The following is a 16,105-nucleotide window of genomic DNA, read 5'->3' on the forward strand; positions in this document are numbered from 1 at the left end:
ATATTGGGGTAGCAGCTGGGAAGGAAGTGTCTTACCTCTGTCGGGTCGTCGCCTGTGATCGGACGCATGGTCAGACCCGAGGGCTCACCCTGCAATTCTTTCTCCTCCGTTCTGGTTTGGAGCGATACGATAGTATTGAACAACCCCCGGCCAGACACACCGAGTTCGTGGAAAATCTCAACGAGGGCTGTGTGCTGATGGGCAAGACCCTGAAGAAAGTCTGAATGAACTGACTGAGCCGTCTCAGCAATAGCTTTGTTACCCTCTAGATGGATCCTGCAAACCACCATGTTTATAAAAGGCCCAACGATCTGTTCTACGTTGGCAACTGGCACGTCACGGCCAGTGACCAAGTATCCGAAGCAGGGCGTTTCGACCCCGGTATAGGCCCTTAAAACCAGCCCCCAGGCAAGTTGGACTAGGTTGAACATAGTAACACCGTGCCGTTCGCAGAATGCGCGCAACTCTACGAGACAAGGAATCGTCCGGAAGACGTACTTCACAGCAGTACCACGTTCTATCGTGTCGCTGTTGACGTTAGGTACCATACAGGGTTCTGTTCCCACGAGATAGTTGGCCCAGTAGCGAGTGGCGGCGTCGCGTGGAAGGTCGTGCACATAAGCGATATAATCTTTCAAGCCCGTCGTTAGCTGTGGGAGTCGCTTGCCATCGTAGGCCGCTGCGATCTGCTGTTGGAGGAGGTTAACCGAGACGCCGTCTACGAGCGCGTGAAGGACTCGAAAGTCGCAGGTCAAGCTACCATCTCCCACCTCATGCAGTACAAGGTGCCAGGGGCATATCGGCGTGATGGGCACGACATCATCGGCCGCGGGAGGTGGGCCATGTGTATCTAGGATGATGACATGTCCTGGTGTGGACTGCAGGACGACCTGATCCCAGACCTGGCCCGCATGACTTTCTAGAAAGATGGTGCGGAGAGCCGCGTGGCGCTGTACCACCTCTTGCCACGCGCCGAGGAATCGATGGCGGTCGACACCCCCCGGGGCTCGAACTTGCCAGGTGGTGCCCGTCACGTAATGGGCCGCGTTCTTAGCCTGGCTGAGCAGCATGCCTTGTTGGATGCCGGTACAGGGATAGGCATCCTCGATCTCGATCGGGATGTTGGCGCTGAAGACGGTGGCCACCTGTTTAAGCATCTGGTCGAGACCACGGTAGTCGATATCCAGGAGAGGGACGTCAGCGAGCGTGAGCTGCTTCGGGGTTGAGGGTAGGATGTGACAGGCTTCCTCCAGTGCAGTTTGGAAGGCCTCGGCCCATTTTTCTATCCGCTCAGAAGAGATGTGTCGGTGATATGAGATGCGCACCTGCAATTGTCCCTGTTTGACTACGGCTGCAACCTCGAAGAGCTCCGAACGGGGTATCTGGGCTGCCGTGTCGAATCGCGTGTATTGGGTCTCGTGCAATTGAAACAGGGCATTCTTATCTTCCAGCTCATGAAAAGACCCCGCAAAGTTGAGCACAATCTCCAGGGGAAGTGCTAGTCCTTGGGCACCTTCGCTATGTAGGAGCTTCGTGGCAAAGTATTCCCACCCGTTGCGTGGTACTTGGCGACGTGCGTCCTTAGTCCGCTTGACTGCCTCGAGAAGGCTCTGCTCAGGCTGTACCACCGCCGGCGTGGGCCAGATGGTCGTAAACCACCCGACCGTCCTTGAGAGGTCGATGGACGCGTCCCATGCCTCTCTACCATGGCCTTCATTGTGAACAACGGGAGTCGCCCGGTCGGGAAACGTTTTTATGAATGAGTAGATAAGGGCAGCCTGGAGTATCTCGACCGGCCTTGTCTGGAACGCGGTGTTAGCGTCCTTGGTGAAGCTGACTGTCGCTGCCGGGCTCAGGCGAAAGACACTGGACACAACATCTGCGTACGTATTCGCCTTATCTACCAAGCCCCAGTAGCGTAGGGTTTCTGCCGGTATAGGTCCATGCTCGTCTATGGATCCTGGCGTGGTGATTGAGGGTTGTATACGTTCACGGACAAATTGGTTCTGAAGATGGCACCATGTCTGGAAGGACAGAGATGACCGTGCATCCCCAATTTCACATGCGGACTTGTTTCGAAGAAGCTGCTCCAAGTCTGCGAGAAGAATGCGCCATGATACATGATCTACCACCAGGTGGTGCGCCACCAGTAGCATACACTGTCCTTGGTTCTCGATGTCGAAAAGGTGGACGGCGAACAGAACGCCCTCATTGATGTCGAGGCTTTGCTGCATCTCCAGCACCCTCTTTTCAACAGCGATATGATTGGGCACGCTAGAAAAATTGAAGAGAGGTGGCTCCGGCTCGGACAAGATGGTCTGCATCCATTCGCCGTTGATTTGGTGGAAGCGGCATCGCAACATGGCGTGGCGTCGCAAGAGAATATGAATAGCCGATTGCAAATCATCTGGTGCGATTCGTTGAGTGAGCGCGACGAAGAAACTCTGATTGAAGTGATTCAGCAAGTTGGGGGGCATGCCGGCGAAGAACATCTTCTGGATTGGGGACAGGGCGAAGGGCACCTCGGCTGTCTCGTCTGGGTGCGACACTACCATCAACATCGAGTTGTCTTTCTGTGCCCGGACTGCAAGTTTCTCGAGGGAGGATTGGCTCAGCACATCAGCAACCGTGAGGCGGATGTGTTGCGCATTCCCGTGGGCTACCATTGACATGGCACTGATGGAGTCGCCGCCTAGTGAAAGGAAGCCATCATCAATGTCGATCTCTTCCGGGTTTACGTTCAAGACTTTGGCACACAGCATCACGAGAGCTTGCTGCATCTCGGTTTCTGGGGCGCGCCTATGTTTGCGGGTCTTGAGGTACGCCTGGAGGTCTTTCCATGATCGGCCGTTACCCAGCGCTCGCAACGCTTTCCTGTCAACCTTATCGGAATTCGATAGCGTAAAGTGGTTCACAGGAAGAAACAAGACTGGAATCATGTAGGCTGGGACCGTATCCCGAAGCTGCCGCTCTGCTTCCTGTACATCGGCCAGGAACGAGGGGCTTGGGGGTAAGAGCGTCATCTTACCATGCTCATTGTGTCGGCTCAGGGGAGCCGGATAGTCCACAAAAGCCGAAAGGAAGGCTTGATCCTGTCGTTCGCGCGGCTTTAGAACTTCTACAATGACGTTTGTCGCTTGGGGAAACAGGGGATGGAGGTTGTTCTCGACCTCACCCAGCTCGATTCGGTGACCCCGGACTTTCACTTGGTGGTCTTTCCGGCCAACGAATCGTAGATGTCCAGCCGGCAGTAGCTGGACAAGGTCTCCTGTTCGGTATACCCGGGGCTGAGTATCCCCTCGAAGACGTTGGAGCCACTGCATTGGATTTATAAAGGCGGCGGCCGTCCCCTCGGGATCCTTCAGATAGCCGCGGCCTACAATCGGCCCTTCGATGATCAGCTCTCCCACTGCGCCCACTGGAACGAGTCGCTCGACGTCGGCGGGATCAACGACCCAGCCCGCGCCGCCTGTCATCATTCCGAGCGCCTGTGGATGGTCGTTGGCCGTGACAGGAAACTGGAAGCTGGAAGTGGCCGAGCACTCAGCAGGCCCGTACCCGCTCGCGAGGCGGTCTTTCCACCGCTCTACATCGGCGGTCGTCTTTGCTTCGCCGCTCAGTGCGATTATATCAAGCTTCGCTGCGACTTCTCTGTCCAGCGTTCTTGCGACAGATGGGACGAGCTCCAGATACGTGGCTTCGGACTCGCGCAAGCAAGCCGCGAAGTTGTTCTTCACGTCCTCTGTCCGTGGAATATAGATGCTGCCACCAACCATTAGGGGAACCAGGTGGTCAGTAATGGCGACGTCAAAGGCGTACGAGGCGAACTGGAAGACGCGTGTTGTTGGACCAAAGGGAAGAACCTGACACACACCGGCGATGCTAGCACAGAAAGAGGCATGCTCAATCAGAACGCCTTTTGGCGTCCCTGTTGATCCACTGGTAAAGACACAATACAGAAGTCGGCTTGGGTCTGAAGGAGGCAGCGCTTTTGCGTGCTCAGAACCAACGGATCCGCAGATTGCCACGTCGGAACAGAGTTGCACTGACGCATTTGGGGCCACAGCGGCGGCCAACGAAGCCTGCTTCTCCGAGGCAATAACAACCTCAGCACCGACGACTTCGCATAGCAAACGTAAGCGCGCTGCAGGTTGGGTAGGATCCAGCAGAAGAAATGCCCCTCCTGCCAGGAGCGTACCAATAATACCGACAACCGTCCACATGGACTTCTCAAATAGCAAGGGAATGATAGGCTCGTGACCTAGTGCATGATTTTGCAACGAGGCTGCCAAGCGTGACGACAATGCCGCGAGTTGCCTGTAGGTCAACTGCCCGTCCCATGCCTTCACCGCCACCGCCTCGGGCGTACTCTGGCTATGGCACAAGATCATGTCGTGAACACACCTTGGTTCAAAAGGCGGAATTGTGTTCCACTGTGACAAAGACTTTATCCCTTCAGGACTGATAGTCAAGGTGTCCTTAACGAGTGGACAGTTGGCCATGATCTGGGATGTGGTGTGCATCAACTGGAAAAGCATCATGTTCATGACACCAGGTTCAGTGACAGCACGGTCGTAGGCTACGCAGAACTTGATCGAAGAGGCGAAAAGCTCACATGTGATGTTGATAGCATAGGAGGAGAACGCTCGATCGTCATTGCCTGACTTGGCATCGACGATAAAATCGGCGAATTCAGTGCCAGACTCTGACGGCTCCATCCACTCAATGATGAGTAAGCTCTGGAGCTGGCAGGCCAAGGCCGCCTCTGGGCTCAATGTACGTATCTGCTGGAGCCCAGCCTGCTCGTACGGGATCATCTGCGTGCTGCGCGTCCGCAGCGCCTCTAAGGCGTCCTGTGTCCGCTGCGTGGGATCAACGCGCACGCGAAACGGTACCGTGGCAATGGTTGGCCCTGTCATGGCCTCAATCCCTGGCACGGACGCATTGCGGCCCGCTACCGTAGTACCAAACACGACGTCATCGAGCCCCGTGTAGCTAGAGATGACGGCCGCCCATGCCAGACGTAGGATGGTCGAGGTTGTGAACTGAGCATTTGCATTGGGGTATTCAAGGGTATGCTCCAGAACCTCGGTGGCTGACGGGGCGTAGTGAACAGTAGGAAGTACAGGAAATGGGGCAGACGACAGACCCTGCAGCTCCGTTTTCCAGAAATGTGACATTTCAGTCACGTTGACTTGGCCTAAGTACGCCACAAACCCGTTGAATGGACATGAGTGCAGCGCATGTCCCAGGTACGCCGATTGGAGGTCCTTGAAAAGCAGCGGGAGTGACCAACCATCGTATAGTGCGTGGTGCAGCGTGAGCACCAATATGACCTGGGCCTGTCCGGGTTCTTGGACTATGGTAGCGCGGGTAAGCGCATCGCCTAGAGTCACGGTAAAGCGAGTTGCTCTTGGAACACCGTCGTCACCACAGGTTGTTGTGTGCCACTGGACCCCGGTATTAACGACAGTCTGGTGTAATTCGCCATCAGCACCCTGGAAGAACCTGGTGCGCAAGATGCAGTGTGCTTCCACGGTGGCCTCCCATGCCCGCTTGAGTTTCTCCTTGTCGCCATGAGCTGCAAGTTTCAGGTGGAAGTGGGCTTGGTAGGAGCCTGGACGCTTCAAGCTTAAGGCCAGCAGGCCTGTCTGGAGCGCCGTGGCCGGGTACACGTCCTCGATGTCGTCGACGGCCACGGAGCAAGCATCAGCCGCTTGATGCCGCATATTAGACACATTTTCCTGGTCGCTCACGAGGCTAAAAGGCGCAACATGTGGCAAAGCCGCCGTGATCTGACTGGGGCGCAACTTAGCCGCCAGGTCAGCCAGCGTGGGCTGAATGAGGACATGCGCCACTTCCACAACCCAGCCGGTGGATCGAATATGACCAACAAAATGGATTGCTGAGATTGAGTGCCCACCAAGCTGTATGAAGCTATCATTCATCCCGACGTCCTCAATTGGCACGTTGAGCACGCGGCTACAGGTGGACTGAACCAGTCTCTCAGTGGCCGACGCCGGAGGCTTCTTACTCTGTTCTACCAGCATGTACCGGCGAACGTCAGCTTGTGTGAAGCGCGAGGCCGCCTGTTTAAGCTTTCGGCGATCAGCCTTGCCTGTCGCAGTGAGTGGAATCTGCACGACAGGAAAGAACACGGCCGGCAGCATAACCGCTGTCAGCGTCTTGCGCAAGCGCGCCAGTACGAACTCTACGCATCTGCTAAACGCCTCTGTAACCAAGGCGAAAGGAGGGTAAGCAGATGGTACGCCCATCAGGCTTGCAAATTCTGGAGCCATCTGGACGAAAACCGCAAGGATGGGCGTGGAACCCTCGTCCACAGACGTGAAAACGTCTACAACCAGGCGCGCAGCTTCAGGAAACCCATCTTTGACGCGGTATTCTATCTCGCCCAGCTCGATCCTCTGCCCTCGTATCTTAACCTGCGTATCCTTGCGGCCGATGTAGAGCAGCGATCCGTCATCCGGCTGGTACTGTACCAAGTCACCGGTCTTATAGAATCGGCGGGGGGCGCGTGCTGGGAGCATCCTTCGTGTCCACTCTGGATCAAGTATGAATGAGGCCTGTGTCTTGACCACATCGTGGAGGTACCCGCGCGCTAGGATTGGACCCTCGACCAGCAGCTCCCCCGCCGTGCCCATGGGTGCCAGTTTGTCGTGATCGTCTTTGTCCACGACCCAGCTCGCGCTGCCGGTCGCGAAGCCGATGTTAGCGGGGTGGTGGCCCTGGCGGTGGACAGGCGCTAAGATGGAGCAAATGACGGAGCACTCTGCCGGGCCGTATGCGTTGATCAACTTGACGCGGTCGGCCCAGGTAGCCACCAAGCCCGCTGTCATGGGCTCGCCTGCAAGAGCCAATGTGCGTAGGCCAGGAACATCTTCGGGTCGAAAGAGCTCGGCCATTGATGGTGTCATGAGGGCGTAGTCGGTTTCCATCTTCTTGATGGCACCACCCAGATCACTGTGGATGTGCGTGGTGCGAGGGATACATAAGCAGCCACCTGCCAAAAGGACAGCTAGATGGTCGAATATGGAGACGTCGAACGCGTAGGCCACTGCTTGCAGGGCCCGTGTAGAGGGTCCCAGGCCTAGGGTATCTTGAATGGCAAATGCGCTCGCTAGAAATGCACCGTGTTCGATGACAACACCCTTAGGAGTCCCAGTCGTGCCACTAGTGAATACTACATACAGCTTGTTCTGGGCCCCGGCCCCGTGTGGCAGCATCAACACCGTGTCGTCGTGAGCGTCGTTCAAGTCTAGCTGGTCGAGATAAAGAACATCAGAAGCGATATGTCGGGCTGTTGAGGAGAGTGTACTCGTGGATAGCAATATAGCCACATCTAGTTGGGAGCTAATACTTTTCAAGCGGTCAGGTGGGTGGGCCGGGTCCAGCATGACGAACGCGCCACCTGCCCGGAGGACTGCCATCATGGCCACGGGCGTCCATCTGCACTTCTCCAAGTATAACGGAACTGTGATTTCAGGGCCTATACCCCTCTGCACAAGTATCGAGGCCAGTTGAGCCGACAGGTTGTTCAGCTGCCCATATGACAAGTCTCCGTCCCAGGCATGAACCGCGGGCGCCTCGGGTCGGTTCTCGAAATGGGATCCAATAAGGGCATCTACCGTGGCATCTACCGTGGATGGTATGTGTTCGTTCCAAGATCGTAGCTGGTGCGGCATCTCTTTTCCGTCCAGTGCGATGTCGGCCACGGAGAGAGACACTGGACCAAGCAACTGGAGGATGACATTGTGAAACTGGCTGACGAGATTGTTGACCTTGGCTGCACCCAGTACTTGTGGGTCGAAAGACGCTTGCGTCAGAACATGATCTCCGTTCAGATTGCACAACAGCGTCAGAGGGTAGGTGTTGATGGCAGCAATATTGTCCGTGGAACGGTGCACTTCATGCAATAGTTTAGGCTGGTAGAAACTCCCCTTTTGCTGAACCACAAGTAGATTTTGGAACTGACATGCTATAGCGGCGTCTGCACTGATGTCTCGGATTCTGTGTAACCCAGTTCCTTCGTAGGGAATCATGGCAATCGTTTGTCTCTGCACGTCATCTAGACATTGCTCTACAGTGGATGAGGGATGGATCTGTACCCGCAGCGGAACGGTGGCGATGGTTGGGCCAGTCATCTCCTCTATGCCGTCTACGGGAGCGCTGCGTCCGGCAACAGTGGTCCCAAAGACAACATCGTGCGAGTCTGTGTGCTTCGCAAGGACGAGGGCCCATGCAAGACGGACAATGGTTGAAAGGGTAAAGCGGGAGCAAGCCGCCGGTATGTCCTGCCTCTGCTCGATGAGTTGCATTTTGGCAGCCTCGAGGGCATGATAGTTGTGTCTCTGTGGCTTAGGGAACAAGATAGTGTCGATGCTCTCAAAGTAAGTTTGCCAGAACTGACGGCATGAAGCAGGATCCAGACTGCCAACGTAGTCTATAAACCCCGTGAAAGACTGGATCCTTGGCTGTATACCCCTGTAGGCCGACTCCAGCTGTTCGAGTAGAAGTGTCATGGACCAACCATCGTAGACAGCATGGTGGATGGTTAGGACCAAATGGGTCAGGTCGCCTTCGATGCCCAAGTAGCACCGCATCAGAGGCATTCCCAGGCCAATCTGTTGCTTCTTCGCTACATTTTTTGCTTCCTCAAGACCGGAGTATTGGAGATAGCAAGCGGTGCCGTGCTTTAGCACGACTTGGAACAAATAGCCAGATGGGGCTTGTATAATTCGGGTTCGCAGGATAGGATTTGCCGCCACTACGGTGTCCCAGGCATTCGCCATCTGGCGAGGGTCTATGTCGCGGCCGAGTTCATACTCATACTGTGCAACATACGAGCCTTGGTGCTTGATGGTGAGACTCATGAGGCCCTCTTGGAGCGCCGTGCACGGGTAGATGTCCTCGAGCTCATCTGATGCCACGACACAACTCTCCATAGCCGTTTCCCGTAGTGTCTGCGTCCGGTGATCTGGCGGTATGAGACTGTAAGGAACGTACTGTAGGCCTTTTGACAGAGGCGCGGTTTCCTTTAATCCCGCCGCCAGACCGGCCAGTGTGGGCCGTTGGAAGACGTCCGAGACGGCCAGTGAATAGCCTTCGGCACGCACAAGTCCCACCAGCTTCATAGCCATGATTGAGTCTCCACCGCTGTGGAAGAAGTCGTCCTGGATACCGAGAGCCTCTTTGGGACGGCTGAGAACAACGGCCCACAGACGCTGCATCGCCTCTTCAGCTGGTGTGGTCGGCTGCGGCTTTGGTCCGTCTTGCGCCCAGACCAGTCTTTCAAGGTCTGCGCGCGATAGTGCCAACACCGCCTCCCGCAGGAGCCGGCGATCGGTCTTGCCTGTCTTGGACATGGGTATGCGCGTGACGGGGATCATCAGTTGGGGAATCATGTAGTTGGGCACGGTAGCAGCAAGCTTAGCTTGGGCGCCGTAAACAAGAGCGCGGAAGCTCTCGCCAGCTACCATCAGCTCCACTCCATCACCCTCGCTCCCCGACCCTGGCTGGATAAAGGCGACCAGAAACTTAGTGTTGTCATGATCGTTAGTTTGAACAGCATCCAATACAACACTATGGTCGGTAGGAAGATGGCGCCTGATCTGGGACTCAATGCCCTCCAAATCGATTCTCTGCCCGCGAAGCTTGACCTGCGTGTCCTTGCGTCCCAAATAGCGCAAAGTCCCGTCGATGTTGTAGGACACTAGATCTCCCGTCCGATATAGGGCACCTCGACCCTCAGAAAAGGAGGCGGGTAGCCATGGTGTCCGCCCTGGTAGAAAAGCTTTTTCTGTGGCATTCGGTCGCTGGAAATACCCCCGGGCTACTACAGGGCCCTGAAAAAGCAGCTCTCCTACCGCGCCCACCGGCACGAGTCGATTGACGTTGAACTGATCCACCACCCATGCCTCCCCGCCAGCAGGGCGTCCAATCGTACCAGGAATCCAAGTATCGAGTTCGATCTTGTGAGTAGTGCAAATGGTACACTCGGCTGGACCGTAGGCGTTGAACAGCTGCACCCGACCTGCCCAGAGGTCGATGATGTCTTGCGGTATGATCTCTCCTGCCAGACTTACTGTGCGCACGTTACTTATGGTCTCGGGCTGAAATAAGCGGAAGAGCGACGGCGTGGATATCATCCAGTTTATCCGACTATCGCGGATGAACCCAGGCAGATCGTTCACTCTCGCGGCTTCAGAAGGAATACAGATGCATGCTCCCGCCGTGAGAGTGGTAAGTACTTCGAAAACGCTGACGTCAAAGGTATAGGATGCGAAATGCAAGACTCGAGACGCTGAGTCCATGAGCAGACGGTCTCGCTGTTCCCGAAATGACGTGCTAAGGCTACTATGCTGCAGGATGATGCCTTTGGGACGACCTGTGCTTCCTGAAGTGAATAACAAAAAAGCAGCGCTTTCAGGTCGCACATGGGCGCTTGTAGTCGCATCCTCTCGATTCGACCAGAGGGCAAGCATATCGAAAGATACAACGACTTTCTTGCAAGGGCAACCGAAATCAATCTGGGCGGTCTGGGACGAAACCAGGATAATGGATGGGGATGTCTCCTCGATAATGGCTTGCACTCGCTCAACATGCGCCTTAGGGTCAATGGGTACGCAGACCCCGCCGGCCAGCAAGACCGCCAACATGCTGACCGGCCCCCAGACTGATTTTTCAAGACACATAGGAATGGGCATCTCGCTCTTCGCGCCGTGAGACCGCAGCACCGCAGCAAGACGGTTGGCGTGGTCCCACAGCTGATGGTATATCAGGGCGCCGTCCCAAGCATCGATGGCCAGCCGCTCGGGGAACTGAAGGCACATTCTCTGGATCTGGTCTTGTACGGGCTCATTGACCGGTGTGGCAGGAGGGCTGTTCCAGGAGAGCATGCGGGCCAGGTCAGGGTCGCTGACGAGGTTCAGCTCGGACACGCTAGCATCCGGACGCGCAACGATGTCAGCGATGACGGTGCTGAATGTGCGCCCGAGACTACTTGACATAGCGTCCGAAAGTTTGCCAACTTCGTGGATGAGAGAAATGCCGATGGTATCGCGAGAGACGATGACATTCACGACTATTTCGAACTATGTACATGTTAGGTCAGCCGGTTGTTCCCCGGTACTCTATTTGATCTATCATGGGGAGCGTGGTAGTGACTTACCTCGGTGGGTTGTTGATCCCAAATTTGTTCAAATTTGATACTTTGATTGGCCTCCACGGGCACATCCTTCTGGTATGTGATGATAGTGTTGAAGAGTCCAGCACCGGAATGCCCTAGCACACGGTAGATGTCGGACAAGGCGCAATGTTGGTGGGGAAGACTTTCCGTGAAGCGATCGCGGCACTGCGTAAGACCATGTCTGACACTGACGCCTCGATCTAGATCGACTCGGCTGACCAGCATGTTGATCAGTGGCCCGACAATATCCTCGGCGCCATTGACGGGGATATTGCGACCCGACGTTAGATAACCGAAGACGGGGGCATTGTTTCCTGTGTAACACTGGAGCGCAATGGCCCAAGCGAGCTGTATCACATTGAATAGCGTCACACCCTCCGTTTCGCAGAAGTGGCGGAGGCCCGAAGAGTCGTCCAGCACAATTTCAATGTTTTGAAGGGGTCGTTCAGCAGTCTGGGGCTCAATACTATCAGAGAGGGGAAAGAGGCAAGGCTCCGTCTCCCGGAGGTAGGTTTTCCAATACTCGAGAGCACGTTCTTGGGGCAACTGACGCAGGTACTCAATGTATTGGCCATATTGTGGAGGCTCCAGAGCATGGAGATTTCCATCGTACGCCAGTCCGGCATCACGAACCAGGACACGCATCGAGTCGCCATCCATTAGGGCGTGGCTGATGTGGAGCTCACAAGTTACCATCTCACCACACTCGTTGGCCACGAGTTTAATCTTCCATGGAAGTATGGGCTTCTCATCTTCGTCCCACTCGTTCCGGGGCGATGCGGAAAGCTTGCCATCAAGGTGGCGCACCACTAAGGCTAGGCGGGGATTTTTCAGGACCACTTGGTGATACGCCCCATTACGGTCTTGTACAAAGACTGTCCGTAAAATGGCGTGAACCATGGCTGTCTTCACCCAGGCGTCACGCAGCCGGGCTAGGTCAAGCGGATGCCCATCGCGTGACCGCACTTCCCAGGTGGTGGAGGAACTGTACGTCCAGGGGCAGCGCGCCTGGCTGAGCAGCATACCTTGCTGTATGAATGCGGTTGGGTATATGTCTTCCATATCGTACATGTCCAACCTTTGGTTCTGTGCAAGGTCGTCGATCACGGACCTGAAGTCTTCTTGGCTCATGTCGAGCTGGGGAAAGTCACTGAGTTGTGGCTGGAGCTGGACTTCGCCCCATTGCTGTGGAATCTCGACCAGCGAGGTCCGGCAACATTCAAACCACTGGCGCAGACAATCTTCGGTCAACTCTTCTTGGGCACTCACCAGCTGTACACTGAGGGATGGAAGTTCCTGTGTGCATGTCACCACAACGTCGAGGGTACCCGGCTGGAGACGTGGTAATGAAGCCTCATGCCCTGTCCAATCGAACGATGGCTGGAACAGTCGGCGCATCTCGGATTCGGACTCGGTGGCAGATGCTGAGAGGGCCTCCTTGGTATTCCAGTGCAGGACAATGGATATCTGACCAGCCCGCATGCGGCTGACATCGTGCCTCCTGGATGCAGCTCGAAAGGCGTCTTTTGCGTGACGTACGACGCCAAGCAAATCTGTATCTTTCGCCGACAGAACCAGCGATGTGTACGAAGTAAATTGACCCACCTCGTGCACTACATGGCGCGTTCGCCCATCATGCTCGACAAGCATGAAAACGTCCTCTTGATCTGGGAAGATGGACTTCAATGAATGGAATAGAACTCCCAGAAATAACTCCTTGGGATCGGCACGAAGTGCTTCAACACTTGTTTTCCATAATGTGGTGGCTGTACCCGCATCCAGCTCGAACTGGACCAAAGGCTTATTGGGAGGACGTAGGTCAGTGGTCGTGCATGCATCCACGAACCCAAGCAACGACGGTAGTGTCTGTTTTGCCTCAACGGCTTCGATCGTCAATCGTAGCGACTTCGTAACCAACCATGATTGGAATAACCCTGTAGCTACGCGTGCTGGGGCGGCGCCTGACTCCAGATACTTACGAATGTCGTGAGTAATTATGTCCCACGACAGTTGATCGACTACGACCTCGGGCGCTGCTAGATGCAGGTACTGAGGCCCAGTGCCTTCCACACCGACGAGCTGGGCCAGAAGTAACGGTCCATCGCGAAGATTCAGGCGCTCGAGATGCGGATTCCACGCGGTTTGGTCGGCGCCTGCTTTGGCCGCAGGGACGTGCACCGGTACACAAAGATAACAGCCATGGGGCGAATCATTCACCACTTGCGCCGAGTTTCCATCCGCGCCCACAACAAAGGTAGTTCGGAGGACGGGATGTCGACGGATAAGAGATTTCAATGCCGATTCAACTTGGCTTATTTGGCAGAGCCCAGGCAAACGTACAACACGGGAACCATGGAGGCTTGGATCTCGGCGCGTCTCGATCCCTGCACGCTCATGTCTTTGAAGCAGTACATGCTGCGCTGGAGATAGTGGGAAAGGTTGGCCTATCTGTGTCCCGATGACATCACTCAAGGAGGCGATGGTTTGGTGTTGGAAAACGTCTTGTGTGGTGATAGACAGCCCCTGGGCGCGACAGTGGGCACTTAGCTGCATCGCTAGGATCGAGTCGCCGCCGCGACGGAAGAAAGAATCATCGAGGCTGATGGTATTTGCGTCCATACCCAGGACATGTGCAAAGGCGTTTCGAAGCCGCCGCTCCCCCTCTGTAGTTAGTAGAGTGGGCGAGTCATCTGTCCTCGCCGCCAGCATATAGGCTTCCACTTCAGCCCAAGGTGTCTTGGCAACAAGTTCTCGAAGACGCCTGCGGTCTGTCTTGCCTGAAAGAGAAAGAGGCATACGTTGCAGCGCAACAAAAGCGCTGGGCACCATGTACGCGGGCACCCGAGACTGGAGGACGCGCTCCACGTCCTCCATCTTGCGGCGGAAGGGCTCACTGGGTGGGGCGAGCAGCTCGCCTTGCTCCGGGGGTTCCTCAGCGGCACGCGAAGGCTGATGCAGCCGAACGCAGGCCACGAGCGCCGCCCGGCTTTGGTCGGCACCGTGCCAGCGAACTAGTTCGACGACCACGTCGTCGTCGCGCTCAAGCTGGTCCCGAATGTGCCACTCGACCTCATTTAGCTCAACGCGCTGCCCGCGGATCTTGGTCTGTGTATCCTTACGACCCAGGCACAGAATCGACCCGTCCTGCTGGTATCGCGCCAGATCGCCAGTCTTGTACAGGCGCGTCCCACGCGGCGGGAGGCCCCGAAATGTGGCTAGCCATGTCGGATCGACAATGAAAGCCGTGGCTGTCATGGCGGCGTCATGGAGGTAGCCACGGCCGATGCCGGGTCCTTCGAGCACCAACTCGCCAGTCTGGCCCGGCGGGAGTAGGATGTTGGCGTCCGTCTCGTCGACGATCCACGCGACGCAGGCCACGGGGTAGCCAATATTGTTTGGAGGGAGGTCACGGCGCATTGGAGAGCGCATGATGGAGTATACAGAGCATTCGGCATTGCCGTACGCGTTAACGAGGACGACACGATCCGCCCACTTGTCTATGTCGGCTGGGAGCATAGGCTCGCCCGCAAACTCAAGCACGCGCAGGCCCGGGAGCGCTTCAGCGTCCAGCAGCCGGGCTACCGAGGGCGTCAAACTGGCCATGTTGGCCCGGAGCGCTGTGAAGGCACTGGCGACGTCGTCCCTTGCCTGCTGAGGCGAGGGGATGCACACACAGCCGCCATGGATCCACGTGCGGAGGAAGTCCATGATGGTGGGATCAAAGGCGAAGGACGCGAACTGGAAGGCGCGGCTCTGGGCGCTCATGCCCAGCACCCGCCCTGACGCCAAGGCCGCAGCGCAGAGCGAGGCGTGCTCCACCACCGCCCCCTTGGGACGGCCCGTAGAGCCCGACGTGAAGACGGCGTAGAGCGCGCTGGCCCCGGTGACAGGCGACGCACGCCAAGCTTCGTCGTCGGCCACGCCAGATAGGAGGGACGACGCACCCACTGCGAAGACAGGGCTGCCGTCGACCAGCTGGCTGGCCCGGCTCTGCAGGCCCTCGGCCGCCACAACCATGGTGGCGTGCATCTCAGAGCAAATCTCGCGCAGACGGCGCTGCGGGTGCGCTTCGTCTAGGAGCACAAAGGCCGCGCCGCTGCGGACCACGGCGAGCACGGCAATAGCGGTCCATTTCGACTTGGGCACAAGCACGGGGACGAAGTCCTCGCACCCCACGCCGCATGCCGCCAGTCGGCTTGCCAGGGCTGACGAAAGCCGATCGAGCTCCCCATACGTCCACCCGCCGTCCCAGGCGCACACGCTCGGCGCGGACGAGTCCTGCACCATGTGCGCTTCGATCAGGTCGTGCGCTCGGGACGATTCGTCTACGACTTCAACGTAGTCATTGTACTGATGATACTGGGCGACATCCTGGGCCGTGGCTGCGCCCACATCGGCGACAGGCGTAGCCATTATATCCGTCGTGTTTCTTTGGGCCGTCGCTCGCTGGTAGAATGGTGTATTTTCTGGTCGAAAATGTTTCTCGCCTCATCTAACAGATCATCTATGAGCAAGCAATACGCCGGGAGTGAGCCCTTAAATGCTCAAAGCTCCCCATTACTGCCCTTGAACGCATAGCAGACACTACTGCGACGGCCATGGATTGAGGCATGCAAGCAATCCAGTGGGGCATGCACGACATTCCATCGACTTTGGACCATGTAACCCCTGTCCGTGCTTGGCGAAGAGCCCAAAGGCCCGAGCATCGCCAATAAGAGGGCAAGCTTCGCAGTCGTTCGGAAAAACTGCCTCGTCTTATTGGCGGTATCCATCCCTCACCCCGCCTGTAGAGAGGTATGATGGCTTACACTGCATTGTCAACGCAATCTACTCCCTTGCAAAGCCCTTTGAATTACGCACCACACCACATGCAGACGTGGCGCGGGGGCGGGGGCGCCG

General features: G+C 56.5%; 1 protein-coding gene across 1 annotated transcript in view; it reads right to left on the minus strand.

The window, feature by feature from the left end:
- Nucleotides 1-15,619, minus strand: part of J4E86_011689 (Glycopeptide NRPS) — a gene marked incomplete at both ends in the record, with an annotated part of 28,303 nt that extends 12,684 nt beyond the window's left edge. The window contains 3 exons of the mRNA XM_051452179.1: nt 36-11,111; nt 11,189-13,359; nt 13,828-15,619. Coding sequence (XP_051296677.1) covers nt 36-11,111; nt 11,189-13,359; nt 13,828-15,619 — 15,039 coding nt within the window. The remainder of the gene's footprint in view (nt 1-35; nt 11,112-11,188; nt 13,360-13,827) is intronic.
- Nucleotides 15,620-16,105: the final 486 nt, after the last annotated feature.

This window comes from Alternaria arbusti (assembly GCF_024043155.1).
Source record: "Alternaria arbusti strain BMP 1465 chromosome Unknown scaffold_40, whole genome shotgun sequence".
Lineage (NCBI taxonomy): Eukaryota > Fungi > Ascomycota > Dothideomycetes > Pleosporales > Pleosporaceae > Alternaria > Alternaria arbusti.